Source organism: Callithrix jacchus, chromosome 7 (genome assembly GCF_049354715.1).
Source record: "Callithrix jacchus isolate 240 chromosome 7, calJac240_pri, whole genome shotgun sequence".
In the NCBI taxonomy this organism is placed as follows: Eukaryota; Metazoa; Chordata; class Mammalia; order Primates; family Cebidae; genus Callithrix; species Callithrix jacchus.
Window position 1 is genome coordinate 99,338,756 of NC_133508.1, and position 23,128 is coordinate 99,361,883.

General features: G+C 45.5%; 1 protein-coding gene across 5 annotated transcripts in view; it reads right to left on the reverse strand.

The window, feature by feature from the left end:
• KANK4 (KN motif and ankyrin repeat domains 4) overlaps positions 1 to 23,128 on the reverse strand; it is a 94,532-nt gene that overhangs the window by 43,457 nt on the left and 27,947 nt on the right. For 3 of the 5 annotated variants that reach the window (XM_009001370.5, XM_054236348.2, XM_078332045.1), the window contains exon 2: positions 5,816 to 5,902. In XM_009001370.5, coding sequence (XP_008999618.3) covers positions 5,816 to 5,831 — 16 coding nt within the window. In that variant the 5' untranslated portion in view covers positions 5,832 to 5,902. Of the gene's footprint in view, positions 1 to 5,815; positions 5,903 to 10,428; positions 10,551 to 11,196; positions 11,276 to 23,128 lie in introns of those variants that run through there. The other 2 variants (XM_054236347.2, XM_002750900.7) reach the window with 2 other exon arrangements.

Consider the following 23,128-nt stretch of genomic DNA (forward strand, 5'->3'; position numbering starts at 1 on the left):
CAATGCCTCACACATGACAAACATTCAGTTTATCTTTGTGGAAGCCCAAAATATAGACAATGGAAGCCCCACAATGGAAACTGACTTACCTGACTCACTGCTGGGTCTCCACAAATGTGTTGTAACTGGCTGATTGCTTGGTTTTAAGGGTAGTAGGCCCTAGGTTCAAAATAGCTGTGATTCAATTCACTTGCCTCAACCATCCATTTATTGAGCACCTATGTGCTAAGCTAGATCCCAAGGATACCAAAATGAGTCAGGTTTAGACTCTGCCTTCACAGGATTTGTGGTGAAGCAGGAGAGACATGAACAAACACAACGCAGTGAGATAAGGACAGTAACAGATGCATGCGCTTGGCTTCTTCCCTGACTTATTTTGCTAATTTCTTCAAATTATTTTCTTGGACTTGGAAACCAGTTTTCCTAGGTAGGAGAGGGACGACTTCACACAAAAGTGACATACAACTGGGTGATAAATGAACAAACAGGGACTTGCCAGGAGAACAAGAGAGTGAAAAACATTGTGGCAGTTTATCTTCAAGATGACCACCACCAATTCCTACCCCTTTGGGCAAGCAAGCCAATCTTATATTTAAAGGTGGAGTCCACATTTCCAGGTCTTTGAATCTGGGCTGGCCTGGGACTGCTTTAACCAAAAGGATATGGTAGATGCTCATGTCATTTTGAACCTAGGGCCTACTACCCTTAAAACCAGAGATACTGAAGGCTAGGTCATAAGAAGCCCCATAGCTTTCTCCTGGGTCTCTTAGAATGCACACTCATTGGGAAGCCAGCTGCCATGTAAGAAGTCCACCCTCCCTGAGACTGCCATGCTGTGAGGAAGCCCAAACAGCCCCACAGAGAGGTCAAGTGGAGAGAGGGAAGAAAATGCCTAACCAGCCCCAAGCAGTTCCAGTCATCCTAGCCTGGATGCCACAAACGAGTAAAAAAGTCCTTAGCCATCATCTGACTTCAGCTACAGGAGTGACCCAGAGTGAGAATCATGAACTGAGCCTGGGTTAATAATAGATTCTTGTGTTAAGCCATCAAGTTTTGGGATGATTTGTTATGCAGCAATAGACAGCCAAGACAGACATTCTAGCTCTCCCCAGAGAATGTACAAAGGGATAGATGGTGAAATTACACAGTATTTCAAAGTTCTATAAATGCAGCTGATATGCCCAGTACTTAAAACATGATAGAGAGAGATAAGATTGGAAAGGACAGCAACATACATGGAACAACTTGTATGCACGCTAACAAGCTTTGACTTTACTCTCTAGGTCATGGGAGTCACGGAAGGGTTTTAAACAAGGGAGTGACTTGGTTGAATGTGATTTCAAAGAGAGCATCTTGCCGAGGATTCAGAAAAAGGCAAACCAGAGGCCCCAAGATCAGTTGGGAGGTGGCTGACATGGTCAAGGTGGGAGAAGCTCAAGGTAATGGAGGGAAAGGGACAGGTTAAGCAAAGTGGCAAATGATGGTATTTCCTGGGGCACATTTTCAGATGGCTTTTTCCTAAGCTGGCTCACTCAGTGGGAAGCCAGCTACCATGTAAGAAGTCCACCTTCTAGGATGGCTGGAACTACTTGGAGTTGGCTGGGCATTTCCTTCCCTCCCTCCACTTGACCTCTCTGTGGGGCTCTTTGGGCTTCCTCATAGCATGGCAGTCTGTAATGACAGATTGGGGCTGAGCTCTTTCTACTTGCCTGCCTTATTTTTCTTTCTTCTGCCCGATGCCACATGCTTGCTACATGGCCCTCTGTGCTTAGGGAAGTGCGGTTATCTCCAAAGAATGAAATGACACCAACTAGACACATGAAGGCTGAACCACAAACATGAACACCATTGAGTCCAGCACCCATCAAAGCCAAGTAAAGCCACAGGCCTGAGGGTAATTATGTCACGACTGCAGGAGAGAAGAGAACAAGCATTGGTGCTGACCCACAGGATGTTCTCTGTTGGCTTCCAGAGCTTCTCTGGCAGATATTTGGACTTCAGGCAGAAAAGGAATAAATGTTCCTCTAGTACCCAAACAACTCCAAATAAGCTCCCATTTAACCACACAATTTTTTTTAACCAACTTGCTCCCCCCACCCTTCCACCTCCCCCCAGAGAAACACACTGGCAGTTTCATTAAATAAGAGCAATATCTTGTATTGCTCTCCGTTAGTTTTCCAAGTTGTGCTTGGCTATACTCTCAGATCTACTGGTCCACTCAACAGCCCCCTGGGTTATAAGGACAGGCCAAACAGAGAAGAGATATTTATCTAAAGTTAAGTAGAGAGCAGATTTATGACCTAGAAGGCAAAGAGCTCTCCTAAAGGAGAGGCTGCATTATTTATCTGCTTATTGCCTCAATTCACTAGAAATGCACTGATTTGCCCAATGGCCTCTGGGCGCAGGTCCAGAGCACAAATACAATCATAGCAACAAATAAGAAACAGCAGATTCAAAGGCAGAATCTTCCACAAGGGAGAGGAGGGCAAGTGAGGCTGAGCAGCCACCAAGGATAACAGGTTTAATAGCAGGTTTAATAGGTGCTTTCCTTAGTGCGTGCACATGTGCACACATGCACACACACACACACACACACACAGTGATTCATCATGCTGCCCTACCACCTGCCACTCTGCTTTCCTTCTCTTTCTCCCATCACTTTGTTGGGCTTTGACGAGGGAGTTGGAACTGATTCGCTGAGAGACCATGCTCACATGCAGCTCTGCTCCTATTCATCCTACCTGGTGACAGGTATGAGGGAGCTCAGAATTCCAGGCATTGGGCCAGGGTGAGAATCAGTTGGGAGGGCCTGTCTCTGTTTAAAATGAAATTCAGATCAAATAAACCAACGCATGGCCAAACGCCGCATTTGAATCCTGGCTATCACCTCCTACTTGGGTGACTCTGGGCAAATTGTTTCATTTCCCTCTGCCTCAACTTTTCTATTTGTAAAGTGGAGATAATAACACCTAACTTACAGAGTTGTCATTATCAGCATGAATGCACTGGAGAACATGGCCCCGAGCAGGCACTCAATGAAGGACCCTAGCAGCAAGCGTGGGCTGGTTCCAAATGCGGCAGGGGAGGATTCACCGAGCACATGCTGTCTCCTGTGTTAGAACTACAGCTCAAGAGGGCACGACAGTCCAGGAAAATAATGCTGGAGAAAGTGTGAAAATGAGTCTGGGAAGAAGAAAAAAAAGACAGAGGAGGCTCGGGACTACCTGGAATTCCCTACAGAGTCTTGCTTAAAAGCACGCCAGATCACTAGACCCTCGTATAGGACCTACAAACACCGTTCCAGAGTTACACAGACAGGAGAAAGGGGGCCTTGAAGGGGATAAAGTAAGGAGGGAGAATCATGGTAATTATCTGAAGGGACAAGTGAAGTAAAGCAGATGCGTGAACCAACAGGAGGCATTTAAAATGAGAAAGAGGAGTTCAAAAGCCTCTGAAGTAAATGGGAAAAACAGAAACTGGAGAGAAAGTGGCCGAAAATAAAGCCGGAAAGAAGGCAAGTGAAATGAAACTCTTCCACAGGCCAAGATAGGGAGGGAAGCCTTCTCCTTGGGAAAGCTTGTCCCTGTTCTGGAAGATCCATGTGGCTGAAAGGAAGGAGCCTTTCTTTTGCTCATATGGGTGATCACATGGACAGCAGTCCTCTCCCCAGGGAGCTGAGCAGGGACTGAGAGGCAGCTGGGGTGACAGGCCCCCAGGGCATTGAGGGGATGAGCCGGTATTCTGTGGGACCACTGCCAGGGATGCACTGTAAAGGCAGCTCTCTGGGGAGACAGGCGACTATTGAAATATATGGGAACTGCATTTGGAAGAAAAGAAGAGGCAGGGCGAGAGCTGATGTCAGGTCCCTAAGTACTGTGCGGGTGAAGGGCCATGTCATTCAAGGGGAATTAGAGTCTCTCTGTTTCTTGATATTTGGTGATCTAGAAAAAACATGTCATGGCCAGGCGCGGTGGCTCACAGCTGTAATGCCTGCACTTTGGGAGGCCGAGGTGGGTGGATCACAAGGTCAGGAGTTCAAGACCAGCCTGATCAATATGGTGAAACCCCATCTCTACTAAAAATACAAAAACTAACCGGGCATGGTGGTGGGCGCATGTAGTCCCAGCTACTCAGGAGACTGAGGCAGGAGAATTGCTTGATCCTGGGAGGCAGAGGTTGCAGTGAGTCGAGATTGCACTACTGCACTCCAGCCTGGGTGACAACAGAGTGAGACTCCATCTCAAAACAAAAAAAGAAAAACACATTTCATTAGAAGTCAGGAGATCGGGGTCTAGACTGTGGCCTTCAGCAAGTTTCCTGGGGACAGGAAGAGGGGAACATTCAGACATTCACTGTGCTAGGTAGTCGTTACTCAACAACTTTCCATGCATTATGTCATTTAGTTCTTTTTTTTTGAGACGGAATCTTGCTCTGTTGCTCAGGCTGGAGAGCAGTGGTGTGCTCTTTGCTCACTGCAAACTCCACCTCCCAGGTTCAAGTGATACTCCTACCTTAGTCTCCCGAGTAGCTGGGACTACAGGTATGCACCACCACCCTGGATAATATATATATATATATTTATTTTTTTATTTTTTTGAGATGGAGTTTTGCTCTTGTTACCCAGGCTGGAGTGCAATGGCGCGATCTCGGCTCACCACAACCTCCATCTCCTGGGTTCAGGCAATTCTCCTGCCTCAGCCTCCTGAGTAGCTGGGATTACAGGCACGTGCCACTATGCCCAGCTAATTTTTTATATTTTTAGTAGAGATGGGGTTTCACCATGTTGACCAGGATGGTCTCGATCTCTTGACCTCATGATCCACCCGCCTCGACCTCCCAAAGTGCTGTGATTACAGGCCTGAGCCACCGCGCCCAGCCTAATTTTTATATTTTTAGTAGAGACGGGGTTTCACTATATTGGCCAGGCTGGTCTTGAACTCCTGACCTTGTGATCTGCCCACCTCAGCCTCCCAAAGTGCTGAGATTATAGGCATGAGCCACTGCACCCAGACTATGTCATCTAGTTCTTTACCAACCCTATGAAATAGTATTAATACCTGTTTATAGATAAGGTGTGGTCAACTGTTCTCAAAGATAGCCACAGTAATATCTGACCCTTGGGGTACTCCCTTACTGCACTGATGCTAGATGTGGCCTTATGACTTATGTTGGCCACTGGTCAACAGCAATATGACGTATGCAGAGATTGGAACATTATCTGCACATTGGAGTCAGTCTGTTCTTGTGTTGTGCTTGAACTCGTCTGCCACCGTGTGAACAAGCCCCACTCAACCTCCTGGATGATGAGTGGCACATGGCCAAGTCATTACTGATACCTCAAGTATGTGAATGTGGCCATTCTAAGCCATCCAGGCCCAGCCAAATCACCCAGAAGCCCATGGACATATGAATGAACCTAGAAAAGATCAGCCACACCAGCCTAGACCAGAATAATGGCCCTGCTAACCCACATAATCTTCTGAGAAATAGTGTCTTTAAGTCACTAAATTGTTGGGCTGTTTGTTACACAGTGAAGCTAACTGATACATGGGAGGATTGAGGATCAAAGACATTAAATGACTTGAAGAATCACTTAGGTATGAATGGAGGCTCTTTTACCATATTGTGCTTCTTTCCTTGGCTAGAGCTGGAGATATATGAAATCTGAAATACATGCTTTGAGCCTACCAGCACTCCCTGTTTAGGGGACATCTCCTGCAGGCCTTTCCTAGGCTATTTCCAGGATTTATGGCAACAATTCTTTCCCAGCACAAGTGCTTATCTTAAACCAGGCCCTACAAAGCAGCCTGCCTACCATCTGTCTTCTCCATCTTTCGAGCGCCGACCCTCAGTGTCTCAGGTACTCTTCATCCGATGAGTCTGTAAAACTTGTTGGAGAGTTCTGGAAGAAAGGAGGATATAGAAGTGGTAAGTCTTATTAGAGTTTGAATCAGTATTGGGGAAACACAGCCCTAAAGAAAGTATCACTCATTCCTGCCTTTCTCCCAGGGTGCTCATGAGCCCACAGCCCTTCCAAGGAGGAAGATTAAAAACCTGTACACATTTCTAGAGCCCAATGCTGGGTGTTTCTTCATGGAATATGAGCAATAGCTGACACGAAAGGAAGTATTCGGTCCAGTCATCTCACTTGGTAGATGAGGAAACTGAGGCTGAGGAGTTCATTGCTCTTAGGTTTCTCAGAATATTCGTGAAGGTGCTAGTATCAGACCCAGGCTTCTGATACCAGCACAGGGCTCTTTCTGTAATCTCAAGAGTTGAAATCTACCTATCTCCATCCTGGGAAGAGACATATAGTCCATTTTGAGAAAAAGCTGGAATCAGGGTACCTGTAAATGATATGTGACATGTCAATCAGACAGAAGACAGAGATGAGATAATTGCAAGTACTGACAGGGAGCTGATACTTAGAGGTGATTTCTAACCATGGGTGGAACAGGGGAAGTTCAACCTGGGTGGCCTGAAGACATGGGTAAACTATTCAAGCAGAATATTGCCCTGGCTCTGAATTAGTGTGCCTTGAGGTTTGACCATAAATTCTCCCCAAAGTTTTAATCTGTTCCCAGGACTCTTTCTTCAAATGGTAAACATCCTAGCTCCTGCCCCCATCACAATAAATCACCCAGGAAATTGGCTTTTTATGATGGTAACGCCACATACATCAGAATAGTGAATTATCTGTGACACCGCAGCAGTGGAAGCAGGGTTGTTTTAGGAATTCCAATGTGCTTGACAACGAACTCCAGACCAGGAAAGTGAACCAGTGATGAGGGAAGGACTGGGGGAAACTGAGAGCGAAAGAAAAGGATGATGGGTGGTGCCCAGAAAACAAGGATGGAAAAAGGGGGACAAACAAGTAACTGGAGAAAAGGACTGGGAAACGTGAGGCCTGTCAAATAAGAGGGAAATGTCAAAGTTTGCCCACCAGGAAGTTCAGCATCACTTCTTCCTGCGAGTGCTATTTCTGCCTCATCCCCTCAAGCCCGTGTGCCAAGCAGCTGCCAGCGGGGCCTTGCCCTGTACAAGTGGATGGAGCCCCAAAGGGCAGGCATGTTTTCTAGAAGCAGAGACACTCCTTGCAGAAGGATTGGCACACTGAGTACCTTGTGTACCTCAGGGCAGCAAGCAGTGCACCAGCACATCCTGTGGGGCTGATCTGGGGAAGCAAAGAGCTAGAGAAGTTAGGGACAAGGGAGCTGAGAGTGTAGATGGTCCTGAGGAGGCTGAGAGTGGCCGCCAAGGCAGACAGTGGAGAGGTGTGGAAGCTTCTAACCTGGGGTGAGGGAGGCTGGCCTTTGTTATAAAGAGAACGCTCCCAGGCAGAGGACGATGCTGCCTCTCTCACCACCCCAGCTCTGCAGTCTGCAGCAGGCAATGCAGGCACGCAGGAGGCAGCAGCAGGGAAAGCTTGCAGAAGAAGAGTGAGGTGGCAAACCCTAAGCTTGGCCCTTCATCTCCACCATCGAAGCCTCTCCTGCTCCCGCTCCCCCTCCCTCTCACCCCTATAATATTACTGAGCAACACGCATAGCTGTGAGTACATGCATTCATTAATTATCTCATGCAATCTTCACGCAAAGAGGATTATTATTATTCCCATTTTTCAGGGAGAGAGACTGAGGCTGAGAGGGTTGACAGGGCTGCTCATGTCACATAAGCAAGTGTTGCAGCAGGATTTGCCCTCAAGTCTAGCCAACTCCAAGCCTGGATTGGGAAGAAAAGTGATTTGCAAACCTTTGTCCACCCATAAGTCAGCCCAGTTCCCTGACACTATGACTGATCCCTAGCTCCCCTTGTGAGGGGAAATTCTTCTGACTGGTGCTTCTCTGCCTCTCCCATAGTATACACAGAAAGCCTCTGGGCTTAGAAGAGAACTGCTCTCTTGTAAAGCCTCCTGGGCCAAAGGAGAGCTCTGCTTCTCCAAGGCTGGACACCAAGCAACACAGCTCCTAACTGCAGGGGAGGCGGCCACCAGGGGGTACAGCTGGACTTTTGGCTACACAAACTCTCATCGTCAGCACAGGGACTTCAATAGCACGCCCAGCCTATTGAATTGGTTAGAATTGGGAATTCAGCCCGTCTTGTATCAGATCATATGACTTTAAAGAATTTTTCAGCACACATTAGGTCAAATTTCATTAAAAAGAACTCTGTAGAGACCTCTACGATTTCTCCTAGACTAGTTTTCACTAAAATTAATCATTTCAATGCTATAGAAATTAAGTGGAGCTGACACCCCAACTTTCAAAGGAGAGGGTTCGTCAACTTTTCTCTCTAAAGGGTTCATAATACAGGAAGGAAGGAGGGCTCTATCATGTGCACGAGTCACCACTTCTAGCCCCAGCTAGATATCTTGGAGCTTAGCTAAGAGTTTCCTTCCAGTGGGCAGATGCTCGACGTGGTTAGATTAGGCAAAAATAACCGCCGTATCAATACATGCATGCTACCATGTTTGCTATACAACAGAGTATGAAAATAGTGTATGGGACATAGTTCCCTTTTAAAATGGAATTTTGCAACTCTCCAGAGCATTTAAAGTTTTGGCATAAAGCCATTTCTTTTCTTTCTTCTTTTTTTTTTTTTTAGATGGAGTCTCACTGTCACCCAGGCTGGAGTGCAATGGTGCAATCTCAGCTTATTGCAACCTCCACCTCCGGATTCAAGCAATTCTCCTGCCTCAACCTCCTGAGTAGCTACAGGCAAGCGCCACCATGCCCAGCTAATTTTGTATTTTTAGTAGAAATGGGGTTTCACCATGTTGGCCAGGCTAGTCTCGAGTTCCTGACCTCAGGTGATCCACCTGCCTCAGCCTCCCAAAGTGCTGCGATTACAGGAGTGAGCCACTACACCCGACCATAAAGCCATTTCTTACCTATTCTGTTAGGTTGTATCCCCAGTGTTCAGGACCTTTAAATACCTCATGTTATGATGTTACTTTTCATTTGTTTTTGTTCTATGCCGGGGTGGTGGAGTTAGGGACCAACCTCTCTCCAGACCTCACCATATGCTAGATGTTTTGGGCATACATAGCTTACTTTCTCTCTAGCTCCTCTCCTACTAGTCCGTAAGCTCGTGTAGGTCAGAATTCTTGCAAGTCTCGTTCCCGTGTCACCCCCAACTCCCAGTGTCTAACTCATGACAGACACTCAGTCCATGGTTCTTAAATGAACAAAACAAAAGGAACAAGACTGTCTTCAAATGAAACCCATAGAAAGAAATTAACATGAGCTAAGCACTTACACTGGGAATCAGCCACGGGGTATAATTTCTCATTTCACCCTCATACAAGCAATCCTAGGAAACGGGAACATGTCCAAGTTACAAATGAGGAAATTAAGGCACAAAGAGTCCATGTGGGGCCCATCCAAAGTGACCCAGTTAATTAGGAGCAGGATAGCTTGTGTGACTCCATCATTCCCCTGTGCCTTTCCAAGCATATGGGGCAGTGAGGAGGTGAGGACCAAGGCTGACCATTTAAAATCCAGCAAAGAAGCGGTTACTTGGCAGACAGTGATGATAGTTCACGTGCAACTCCCAGGCCAGGCTGGAAACGGTTCCAGCCGGGTCCACCCTCAGTGCCCGGGAGCATGGGTTTCCCCAGGTCGGCCCCACTCCTGCAACATTTACCCACACTCTCTCCTCTCCACACTTACTCCTTCAGTGATGCCATTTTCAAGCTCATTTCTAACCTCAAATCCAAATATAAAGAGACCTTCCCTTACTTAGTCTTGAAACAAACCTGGTCTGTACTTTTGTTCTCTTCAACCCTCTTTTTATTCTGCAATAATAAAAATGTGGTATTTCATCCCAGAGCAGGCTGCATGCCAAAATAAATAGCACCTTGGATTTCCTTGAAAAGAGAGCTTGGCTCAAGTCTCAGCCTCATTGCCACGAGAATTCTTGGAAAATTCAACCTTTCAAGTCAAGTATTTAGCAAGGTAGTACACCAAACAACAACCCTGCCAGTCCCTTGCAAAGACAAAGCACTCTTTCCAAAAGAGGAAAAAAAAAATCACCCGTACCTCGGACTGATCATGCCAAGATGATGAGAGCTTCCTGTTTCCCCATCCCAGGACCCCAGCCTTTCAAGCATAAACATTCCCCGTGCTAAGAAACAGGAGGTGTCTGACCGCGCTTCTAAACATTGAGAGGGCCAAAGCTGGGACACCAGGGGAGGTGAGAAGTACTGAGAAAGATTCTGCTAATCGAGTTCTCCAGCGGGCTCACTTCCTGCCAACCCACCGGAGAAACAAAGAGATAACTCCTGCTCAGTAAATGACACATTAACACAATCTCACTAACTCCATTTCCACGTTTTTTGCAAGTGTCTATCATTTTCGCCTGCATTGCAGCAGCTGAATCTGGAGCTTCACGAAGAAAACAGTCGAGAGGAATGCTGTGCCCACATTACCTTCCCTGGCATCCTCCCCTGCACAGCCCACAACAGGGAGGACTTCTCTCCTTCCCAGAAAGCCAGCTTTGGGCTGCAGGGCGGGAGTCCATCGCTCTGGTGCCTTCAGCACAGCCGCGTCTGTTTCGCAGCTGTTAAAGGACTTGGTCAGGTGATCCGTGACCTTGCTGGAAAAGCAAATACTGACTTCCTTTTTGCTCCCGGGAATAGGTGAGTGGGGTAAGAAAGGAATTCGCTGCTCAATAAGCTAAGACTGGATCTTGCAGAAAGGGGAAGAATGTTCAAATCCTTCAACTGGAAAGTTAGTTCCCAGAGCTGCCATTTCTTCGGAGGAACACAGCTAAAGACGTCCAAACAACATACAATCTTCCTTCTTGACTCCTCCGAATCTGGCAGCTCATCTGAGCAGCTGTAATTAATTATGCTTTCCTCCTTCCTCCCTGCAGCTGATGCGGCTCATTAATGAATTTGTTGCTAATGAGGATGTAGCCTCCTTAGAGTTGAAACCCTTCAATAGTGCATCACTTTCATCCTGGCTCGGCTTTAGAAACATCCCTCCCTACCCGCTTCTGGGGACCCTGGACCACACGAAGCCTCTGATCATTAAATAAACGGAAGTCTGTCGGGGCAGAGCCGAGACAGAAACAATGACCAGTAAATTCCTGGGGCTGGACTGGCAGCTCCTTATTCCTGCTGCTCTACCAATCTGCTGCCCTAGAGCACCAAAACACACCCAATTCTGGCAGGAATGGAAAAGCAAGGAAGTACCTGCTGTGACGACCAAATTATTGTTCAGTGGATCCAACTCCAGGCAGGGTTTCTAACTGCAGCGCAGATCAGAGACTCTGAGAGGCGGGGTGCCGGAGCCAGTGAGCAGGCAGCTGCCAGAAGAGCAAGGTTTCAGAGTGTCCCAGGCAGGCACAGTGGAGGGTCTCCCTCCAGCCCAAAGCTGCTGCAGTTCTTGGGAGCAGAGACAGGTGTGAGGTGCAGGCACCAGGCTCCAGGCTCTCCAAACCCTGTGGTCCTGAAGGAGTGGGTGTGGTCCAGGAGGGACCAGGAGAGTGTCTGGTCTCCTTTATGCAGACTCAGTAAAAGGATTAGAGGGACGTTGTTCCTTCACCCCCCGGTGCTCTAACCAAGTGAGGCTATGGCTGGGAAATGAAGCCTCACAGTAAGACACATCAGATGCAGCTCTGACCCTTCACTGACACTGACTGTCTGGATGTGCCTTCCAAGACCAGGGGCAGGTTCCTGTCTAACCCATGCTGAAATTGATGCTGGCAAAGAGTGTCACCCTGAAACGCTCCTGTATCGAGCCTGGTACACTTGCAAAGCACCTTCCATCCCGTGTCCCATTTATCCTTGCATCAACACTTGAAGCAGCCAGAACTAGTGTAAAGGTGAAGAAAATGAGAGACAGTCTACGTGATTTCCCTTGGGTTATCCAGGAGCAAAGAATTCTGGGGCAAAGTTCTATGTTCTTCCCACTGCCCTGGATCAAGTTCCTTACTTTTTTGGGAAGATTCTAGAGACTCTTGCTCAAGATGGAGGTTAGGAGACTTTGCAAAGTACTCAGGATGACGTGGTGGTAGGCAAGTCTATGGAATACTATCATGGCTTTTCTCAACCAGTAAAAGTATTTTTCCAATTAACTGAGTATGCAGACCAATCATCAGAATAAAAAAGAATCCAAAGTATACCTTGAACTCTAAGGGTATAGAAAAATATACCGAGGAGCAAACTACTTCTCTGATACACTTTAAATGATCATTGACCATCCCTTCTAAACTGGCTAGAGAATGGCTGGCGGCACACAGCATTCTCTAAGATGCAGACGGAAGAAAAGCCCTCCATGTTACCAGGTCCGATTCCTTTCCAGCCACCTGCCCTTCCCCTCTGGTCTATCTGTGTGAGCAAGATAAGCACTCTCTTTCCCTCTCGCCGGATAAATTCTTCCTGATCTAGGACAGATAGGTGAGAGGTTTTCCTCCAGAGACATGCCTTGCCTACAAGAACCCACATTCTACCTGGAATGCCGTTACATGTTCTCTGCCTGTCCAGTTTCTCCGCTCAGACATCCCCAAGTGCAGTGACCATCCTTCCAGCTGCCACTGTCCCTGTCTGCCTGCTACTGCAGCGTGTGGCATATTCTAATTGCTGCTTCTGCATCTGTCTCCTGGCCAACATCACAGGCTAACTACTCAATAAAGTGTGTAAACTTATCTATAATCCCTACAGCTCCAAATACAGACGACCTCTCCAGCCACTTTCTTACATGTCAAGGGAGCACTCTGCTATTCCCCTGGCCACCAGGCCTCTTATCAGATTTAAAAAGACTACAGAATGAGGGAAGGGAATATGGATTAAGTATCTTTTATCTGAAATGCTTGAGACCAGAAGTTTTTTGGATTTCGAATTGTTCTGGATTTTGGAATATTTGCATGTACATAATGAGGTATCTTGGAAATGGGACCAAGTCTAAAGAGAAAATTTATCCACGTTTCTTATATGCCGTATCACACTGCCTCAAAGTAATTTTAAACATAATATTTGAAATAATTTTGTACATGCAACAAAGTTTTGACTGCACTTTGACTGTGACCTGTCACAAGAGGTCAAGTATGGAATTTCCCACCTATGGTGTCATGTTGGTGCTCAAAACATTTCAGATTTCGGAGCATTTTAGATTTTTGATTTTCAAATCAGTTTTACCTATAGTAGTCCCTCCAGCAGTGCCACCAATAAACTTGACTCTAATGCCAGGACAGAAGATATACACACACACACACACAGGATGCACTCATCCACACATCCACACACACAGGATGCACCCATCCACACATACACACACACGTACACACACATACAGAGGATGCACCCATCCACACATACACACACACACACACATGATGCACCCGTCCACACGTACACACACCCTCATCACATTCCCTTGACTTCTCCAGACCTCCTCCTTCTGGGGAAAGGTTTGGATGTTTTGTCCTCTAAAATCTCATGTTGAAATGTGACCTCCAATGTTGGAAGTGGGCCTAGTGGGAGGTGTTTGGGTCAAGAGGCTGGATCCTTTTTTTTCTGAGATAAAGTTGCCCAGGCGGCAGTGCAGGGGCACGATCTCAGCTCACTGTAACCTCCACCTCTCAGGTTCAAGTGATTCTCCTGCCTCAACCTCCTGAGTAGCAGTGACTACAGGCACGCCTGGCTAATTTTGGCATTTTTAATAGAAACAGGGTTTCACCATGTTGGCCAGGCTGGTCTTGAACTCCTGATCGCAGGTGATCTGCAGGTGGATCCTTCATGAATGGCTTGGTGCTCTCCCCACAGTAATGAGTTCTCACTCTCTTAGTTCACACAAGAGCTGGTTGAGCCGGTTAAAGAAGCAGGTGTGGCCCCCTCTCTCTCTTGCTCCCTATGTCATCACGTCACACATCTTTTCCCTGGTTGCTTTCTACCATGATTGGAAGTTTCCTGAGGCCTCACCAGAAACAGATGCCAGCACCATGCTTCTTGTACAGCCTGTGTAACTGTGAGCCAAAACAAACCTCTTTTCTTCATAGATTACCCAAGTCTCAGGTATTTCTTTATAAAAATGCAGAATGAACTAACACAGTTTCAGTTCCTGCGCTCTGCATGAGGTGCTGGGTTAGGGGCTGTGCCCACTGTCTATGTCTCTCAGAGGAGAAGAAATTCTTCTGCCTTGATAACTTACCCAGGATACTCATTTGAACTCATGGTCAAGCAGGGAGGTGAACAGAACAGGGAAGGTTATCCTCTGGTTTCCAAATGAGGAAATAGTCTGTTCCCAAGGTTACAGAGGAAAAAAAAGAAAAAGAAAAAAAAAAAGGGTGAAACCTCAACTCAAAGCCATATAGCCTGTGTCTCCCAGTCTGGTACTCTTTCTGCCCTGAACCGGGCATGCAGGCAAATCCAGAGGAAACGAAAAGCAGACACAAGCTTCAGTGCCGGTGCTGTCCAGGCACCTTGTCCAGCTTCCCTCACCTTGAGGGAAGATCTTCATGAGAAGCCACAGCCGCCCTTCTCTAGAGGAATCTGTGCTTTTTTGGGGGGGAATTCTCCCATGGTTTTGCCATGTCCAGGATACCAGCATCTCCCATCCCTATGCCTTACTAAGACGTATGTCTTAAGACTAAGACCAGCAGCCAGCTTTATGCTCCTACCAAGCCCACAGGCCATCTCCTGAACCAAACACGTTTGTCCACAAAAACTTTCCTGACAAGAATCACAGGACTGGAGGGAGGTTTGGCTCCTTTTGTAGTTTAGTAATGCTCAGCTTCTATGGCCCAGGTCCCTTCGGCCCCATGATGGAAAAAAGATGAACTGTACAAGTCCAGCAAGCTGGGGGCTAGGCCAGAGGGGAAAAGAGGCTCCGCTCTCTGAAGAATGTGCCTTTTATCCAAGCAATCCCTTGGCTTTTGCACTTTGTTCAGAAGGGTTAGCGCTTTGGTGGGCTGTGTGACTGCATGGGGCTGAGAAGGGCACGTTTGTTAAATATTCACACACTCGACTAGAGCCTCTCTGAGCAGACTGGTCACAGTCACAGTCATCCCCACAGAATGCAACTTAAATATGCAGAGAAAGAAATCACGCACGTGAGACCTGTGAGTGCAGCCATCCAGGAGGGAAATCAGCTATTCTAAAGATGGACTCTGTAAAGCAGATGTAATTTTCTGGGGGAAGAAACTGGGCCAGTTGTAGGGAGAGGGGAGGCTGCACTAACTAGTGGAAAATGCTCCTCGGAGGGAAAAAAGGCATTAGACGTGCAGGGATAAAGACCTCCACTCTGCACCTCTTTCTTCATTTAGACGCTTCCAAAATACTCTTAGTCCTTGACTTAAACATGCCATAAAATCAAACTGCCAACTGCCAAACGGGAAGAGGCACGAGCAGGCAATTCATCAAAGAAGAAACACAAGTGGTTAATGTTTGAGAAATGTACAACCTCACAAATTAATAATAAAAAAGGTGTCAGCTCAATCTTGACGTGCCATATTCTGCAATGAGCCATGCTCTGGTCCAACCCAAACAGCATGCTATTCCCAAAAAGACTTCGCTGAGCTTGTCCGACCACCTTATTTTGTTTTTGTTGTTCTGTTTTGTTTTGTTTTAGGCTTTTAGTGCCGGAAGCCATGGGTTTTAGTCTCTGTGTCTAGTATAAGTGGAAAAGAGGGATGAGGAAAGGGCTTTACTGACATAACCAGAAACAGAATCTAAGAACCCGTGACTGCGTTCTCTCCCTTGGACACCCCCTGTGTACTGTTACTTCTATTGTCCAAGGTCAAGGCAGAGGCATCGAGACCAGCAGAGCCAAGATTAGAATCCGTGTTTTTCTGATGTTAATAGGCTGCTCTTAACCATGGTACAGCAGACGCTCTTACAAGTTAGAAATTTTTTTTTTTTCAAAAAAAGATCATCCTCAGTGTTGATGAGAAGGGGACACACCTCCCCAGAAGATCACAGCAGAGTGGGGGCAGCTGTAGCCAAGAGAGGAACTGCAGGCTGTGGCAATGCCTCCGAGCACACCACGAGGCTCTCCCAGCACCCTGCCTGCGTGTCTAATGGCACTGTCAAGTTTGTACATGTGCACAGGGGAATTCAAAATCAAACACAGCAAATACAATGGTGAAGAGAGAAGAAGACAAAAAAAGGTCATAGTCACACGTGATTTCTTTCCTTGGTGGTCTAGGAATCATCACTATTTTTTATTTTTATTTTTTTGAGACGGAATTTCACTCTTACTGCCCAGGCTGGAGTGCAGTGGTGTGATCTCGGCTCACTGCCACCTCTGCCTCCCAGGTTCAAGCGATTCTCCTGCCTCAGCCTTCCGAGTAGCTGGGACTACAGGTGCGCACCACCATACCCAGCTAATTTTGTGTTTTTAGTAGAGACAGGGTTTCTCCATGTTGGTCAGGCTGGTCTTGAACTCCTGACCTCAGATGATCCACTAGCCTTGGCCTCCCAAAGTGCTGGGATTACAGGCGTGAGCTGCCACACCCAGCCTGGAATCATCACTATTATGATGTATTCTTGGAAAATAAGAAATAAAGTATTTGAGGGGAAAGAGATGGGAAGTCAACATAATTCTGCCTCCTGGCTACAGCAATTTTCATGTTCACCTATTTTGTATATTTAACATAATCGAAGGGCAAATTCTACAGTGGACTTACAGCCTGGGCTCCAAGTCAAGTAGTAGCTGAAATCCCAGGCCTGCCACTGACTGTAGAACCTTGCTCAAATTCCTGAACCTCCCTGTGCCTCAGTTGCCTTGCTTGTGAAATAGGACTAGTAGTATTTCCTATAAGTCATGGAGCTGTCATGAAGATGAAATTGGATGACAATACACGCAAACCATCTGACAATATGCAGAACAGAGTCCGGCATATAGTCCTGTTCAATGAGTAAATGCATTAGTTTTTTTTTAATATAATAGTAGCAATTCAATTACAAATTCAATTTTGTATTCAAAATTCTATTATACAACCATTTTTAAAAGTATTGTTTGACCTGCTCTGTAATGATTTACTATAAATGGCTACATAAACCTCCATTGACTTGCATCTTATTTTCCAAACCCCTCCCTACAGGGGGTCGTGCCACCTCCTGTTGAATTCTCCCTTTAATGCTACCACATCAGCCAGCCTGGCAGGCGGTCCTCACGCAGGTCTACAGGGAAGACCTCATTTCCAGGTGGCTGGATCTCAGCCTCACGGGCTTTGAGGTAAGACAGGCCAGGTTCAAATCCTGGCTGTGTGACCCTGGGCAAATGTCCTTATTCAAAAAGAGCACAGCTCAGTACACTGTGTCAAGACTGCGGGGGACAAAGTATACAAAGTGCTTGTGCTGGTGCCCAGGATATAATAAACACTCAGTACATTTGGCTACGATTACTTTTTAAAACCCACAATGTGAAGCAAGGAAAGAGCAAGGATCATGTTTGTTTTCTTTCTCACCCCATTTTTAACACTTAGCATGATGGGAACTCAATAAAAATGTGTGGAGTCAACAAATAAATAAATGGAGAGATGGATGGGTAAATGGATCAGCGACTGTTAGAGTTGGAAAGGACTTTTTGAACAGCTTTATTGAAATATAATCTACATACCATATAATTGATCCATATAAATTGTACAATCCAATAGTTGCAGTACATCTAGAGTTGCACAAACATCACCACGATCTAATTTTTTTAATTGTGGTAAAATATACAGGGCACAATATTTATTATTTTAACCTTTGAATGTACAATTTAGTGACATTAAATGCATTCACAGTGTTGTGTAACCATTATCATCATCACTATTTATTTTTTTTTATTTGAGACAGAGTCTTACTCTGTTGCCCAGGCTGGAGTACAATAGCATGATCTCAGCTTACTGCAACCTCTACCTCCCAGGTTCAAGCAATTCTCATGCCTCTGCCTCCTGAGTAGCAGAGATTACAGGTTTGTGCCACTTTGCCTGGCTAATTTTTTTTATATTTAGTAGAGACGGGGTTTCACCATGTTGGCCAAGCTGGTCTAAAACTCCTGTCCTCAAGTAATACTCCCACCTCAGCCTCCCAAAGTGCTGGGATTACACTGCAACAGGCCAATCATCACTATCTACCCCCAAAACGTTTTCGTTATCTCCAACCTGAACTCTGTACCCATTAAACAATAACTCCCCATTCCCTCCTGCCCCCAGCACCTGCAAACTTCTTTTCTACTTTCTACGTCTATGAATCTGCCTATTCTAGATACCTGATATAAGTGGAACCATCTAATATTTGTTCTTCAGGTCTGGCTTATTTCACTCAGCATATTTCCAAGATGCGTTCAAGTTGCAACACATATCAAAATTTGCTCCATTTTTAAGGCTGAATAATATTCCATTGTCTGTAGATGCCCATTTTGTTTATCCATTCATCTGTGATGGGCACATGCTTGCTTCCACCTTCTGGCTATTGCGAATAATGCTACAGTGGGTCTTGGTGTACCAGTATCTATTCTAGTCCCTGCTTTCAATTCTTTTGGATATATACCTAGGAGTGGAATTGCTGGGTCATACCATAATTCTATGTTTAACTTTTTGAGAGACCACCAAACTGTTTCCCACAGCAGCTGCACTATTTTACATTCCCATCGTGATGCATGAGTGTTCCAATTTATTTATTTGAGACAGAGTCTTGCTCTGTTGCCCAGGCTGGACTGCAGGGGCTCAATCTCGGCTCACTGCAACCTCCGCTTCCCGGGTTTGAACAATTCTCCCACCTCAGCCTCCTGAACAGCTGACACTACAGGCATGTGCCACCATGCCCAGCTAATTTTTGTATTTTTGGTAAAGATGAGGTTTCATCATGTTGGCCAGGCTTGTATTGAATTCCTGACCTCAAGTGATCCAGCGTCTCGGTTTCCAATGTGCTGAGATTACAGGCATTAGCCCCTGAGCTCGGCCATTCCAATTTCTCTATGCTCTTGCCAGCCCCTGGCTTGTGCTTGGTTGTTTTAAATTACAGCATCCTAGTAGGTGTAGTAGTTATGAATTGGTATCTCATTATGGTTTTGATTTGCATTTTCCTAATAACTAATAATGTTGCCTATCTTTTTCATGTGGGTATTGGTTTTTGTATATCTTCTTTGGAGAAATGTTCGTTCAAGCTCTTTGCCCGTTTTTGAATTGGCTTGTTTGTTTGTTGTTGTGTTGTACAAGTTGTTCACATATTCAGGATATTAACCTCTTATCAGATATATGATTTGCAAATCATTTCTTCTTGGTATATTTTGCAATAATCTTGCATATGGTATAAGATAAGCATCCAGCTTCATTCTTTTGTATAATTTAATTAACTAATTAATTATTTCAGGTAAGAGTCTCACTCTGTTGCCCAGGCTGGAATGCAGTGGTGCAATCATAGCTCACCACAGGCTCAAACTCCTCGGTTCTGCAGTCCTCTCCCCTCAGCCTCCTGAGTAGCTGGCACTACAGGTGCATACCATCATGTCTACCTATTTTTTTTTATTTGTTTTTGAGATGGAGTCTCTCCCTGTTGCCCAGGCTGGAGTGCAATGGCATGATCTCAGCTTGCCACAATCTCTGCCTCCCGGGTTTAAGAGATTCTCCTGCCTCAGCCTCCTAAGTAGCTGGGATTACAGGTGTGTAATCCTGGCTAATCTTGTATTTTTAGTAGAGATGGGGTTTCACCGTGTTGGTCAGGCTGGTCTCAAACACCTAATCTCAAGTGATCAAACCGCCTCGGCCTCCCAAAGTGCTGGGATTATAGGCGTGAGCCACCATGCCTGGCCCCACCTAATTTTTAAACTTTTGTAGCAATGGGGTCTTGCTATGTTGCCCAGGCTGGTTTCAAACTCCAGACCTCAAGCAATCCTCCCACCTTGGCTTCCCAAAGTGCTGGGATTATAGGTGTGAGTTACCATACCCAGACAGCTTTATTTCTTTGCATGTGAATGTTCGGTTTTCCCAGCACTATTTGTTGAAAAGATCACAATCTATTTTCACCACCCCAAAAAGAAACGCCCTACTCATTAGCAGTTATTCCCTATTCCCTCCCTTCCACTCCCCATTCCCTCCCAGCCCCAGGAAACCATTAATTTACTTCCTCTCTGTATAGATTTGCTGATTGTGAACATTGCTATAAATTGAATCACACAAAATGGTCTTTTGTGACTAGCTTCTTTCACTTAACATGATGTTTTCAAGGTTCACAAGACCTAAAAAGGATTTTTTCAGGTCATCTAATCTAACCCTGTTTTCAATATCACAGAGTACCTTGGTAATAGAGTCCATACATGGGCCCGTTCTGTGTTTCCTTCCTTAACAACGATCGCCCTAGAAACATGCCAATGTACAGGAGGTATGGCAAGTTCTCAATGAGAACTGCACTCTAAGCCTCTCCATCAACATTTTAAGTCTGCCTTTACATGGTGCCACTTGACTAGACCACTATTTTTCCATATTACCTCTTGTTCAAACCTTACCCATTCCTCTCACTGGACCCCACCTCCCCCAGGAAGCCAACTGGGGAGCCCATTCGGGTGTAATTCTCTCTCTCTGAAATCCTATAGTAAATAATTACTCTTTAATCGATGTGAGGCCACATGGGATTAGGAATCCAATTTCTAAGTACAAAAGCCTTCCTCCAGCTGAGAATGACAAACCTCTACTTTCACGGGAAGTGAACACTAAAAGGCTTCAGAAAATCTCGGTTTGATATATCTGGACATGTTTTGGATCACCTCCTTTACACAAGGAAATCCGCTGATCGTGACTGATTTGTCAGCCTGCTGGACAGGGTAGCGGCAAAAGTCAGCTTTGTATCCAACAGACACGTGTTCAAATGCTGCTTTTCCTATATATTGAGACCTCGGGCAAGTTAACTAACTTGTTTTGTGGTTCCTATCTTGTCCTGCCATCCACCTTTGTCTAACGCTTCTTGCTGGACTGAAATCTCCCTGATGGCAAGAATCAAGCCTTCTTCTTCTGGGTCTTTCACAGTTCCCAGATATCTCTTAATAGGGCCCTAGAAATGCCCCTGCTATTCTCTGCCTCATTTCTTTTTCTTTGAGACGGAGTTTCACTCTGTTGCCCAGGCTGGAGTGCAATGGCGCAATCTCAGCTCACTGCAACCTCTACCTCTCAGGTTCAACCAATTCTCCTGCCTCAGACTCCTGAGTAGCTGGGATTACAGGCATGCACTACCACACCTGGCTAATTCTTTTTTTTTTTTTTTTTTTTTTTTTTTGTATTTTTAGTAGAGATGGGCTTTCACCATGTTGTCCAGGCTGGTCTCGAACTCCTGACCTCAGGTGATCTACCTGCCTCAGCCTCCCAAAGTGCTGGGATTACAGGTGTGAGGCATTGCGCCTGGCCTCAATTCTTTAAATCTATAATTCTCAAAGCAGAGTCCCTGGCCCAGTGTGAGAGAGTAAGAGTTTCTAAAAGAATAAAAAATGCAGCAGTCTCCTGGGACCGCCGGGGTTACCCGGGAGATCCTGTGTCTTCAAACCCTGCGAGCCCATACTTTAAAACAAAATGAAGAAATTAAGGCTTAAGGAACTAGAGAGTCGCTTGCAACAAGTGGATGAATTCGAAGAGCCCAAGCTACTTCTAGAACAGTATCCCACCAGGTCGCACATTGCATGGACAGATGTGACTTTTCTAAAGCCTGCTCTGGAAATGGCAAGAACAGCAGTATAATCTTTACACAAGTCCTCAGCTAGAGAACATATTCAAAAGGAAGCTGCAGAATGCAAAATCAAGATAGATATTATTGCAGAGCTTCAGTATGACCTGCCGGCATCATACAAGTTTCACAAAAAGAAATCAGCGGACATTGAAGTGGACCTAATTCGGTTTTCCTTTTAAAAGCCCCACAAACAAAAGTAGTTTAAAACCTATTTAAAATGAATAAAAAATTGGTTTACAAAAAGAAAAAAAAGAATAAAGAATGCATCCAAAATGTGTATTTTCTTCAATTCTTACAGGCAAGTGTATTACATGGGAATTCATTTTTATAAAGAACTAAGAACATAATATGTGAATTATTGATGGTTAATAAACCTTGGCATTAATAAATAAAAATAAGGCTGGGCGCGGTGGCTCAAGCCTGTAATCCCAGCACTTTGGGAGGCCGAGGCGGGTGGATCACGAGGTCAAGAGATCGAGACCATCCTGGTCAACATGGTGAAACCCCGTCTCTACTAAAAATACAAAAAATTAGCTGGGCATGGTGGCGCGTGCCTGTAATCCCAGCTACTCAGGAGGCTGAGGCAGGAGAATTGCCTGAACCCAGGAGGCGGAGGTTGCGGTGAGCCGAGATCACGCCATTGCACTCCAGCCTGGGTAACAAGAGCGAAACTCCGTCTCAAAAATAAATAAATGAATAAAAATAAGTCTGTTACAAGAGTTTATGAGAATGAAAATGAATGAGAATATTCATCTTCTATTCTGTAAAGAAGGGTGAGCACAATCCATCACTAGGCAATACAGCAGAACTCCTGTATGTACCCAGGCTAAGAGCTGAAATTCCAATTCTCAGGAAGGGCGTTTTGTTATTAGTGTGGAAGACATTTGTTGGGTACTTTTTTTCAGCTACCCAGCGCTCTGTGAACACCCTTCCTATGCTTGGTTACTTCCCTCTCAGAAGACCCACCTCCCCAAGACTGAAACGGGAATTTACAGCAAGTGATTATGGGGAGACGGTGGAGTGATGTTCACCTACCTCATCTCCCTTAGTAAATTCCTCTTCTATTATCTATAAGCCTGCTAGCATGGGTTCTGGTGTTTGCAACCCTGAACCTTGATGGCTACAATGCAGTGTTGGCACTCTCTCGGTTTTAAACTGCTTCTATTCTATTAATTTACATCACTTATAAAATTGCTGTTAGTACAAAAAATTAACCGGGCATTGTGGCATACACCTGTAGTCCCAGCTACTCAGGAGGCTGAGGCAGGAGAATCGCTTGAACCAGGGAGGTGGAGGTTACAGTGAACTGAGATTGCACCACTGCAATCCAGCCTGGGTGATTGAGTGAAAAAAAAAATGGCTTCTTTTTGGAGTTTCTGTTGATCGTTGTCCTGAGTATTTGCTGTATTACCACTTTGATTTGTTTTCTATTCTCCTTTAATCCTTTGTTACTACCAAATTCTTTCCCACTGCAAAGTGGGAATGA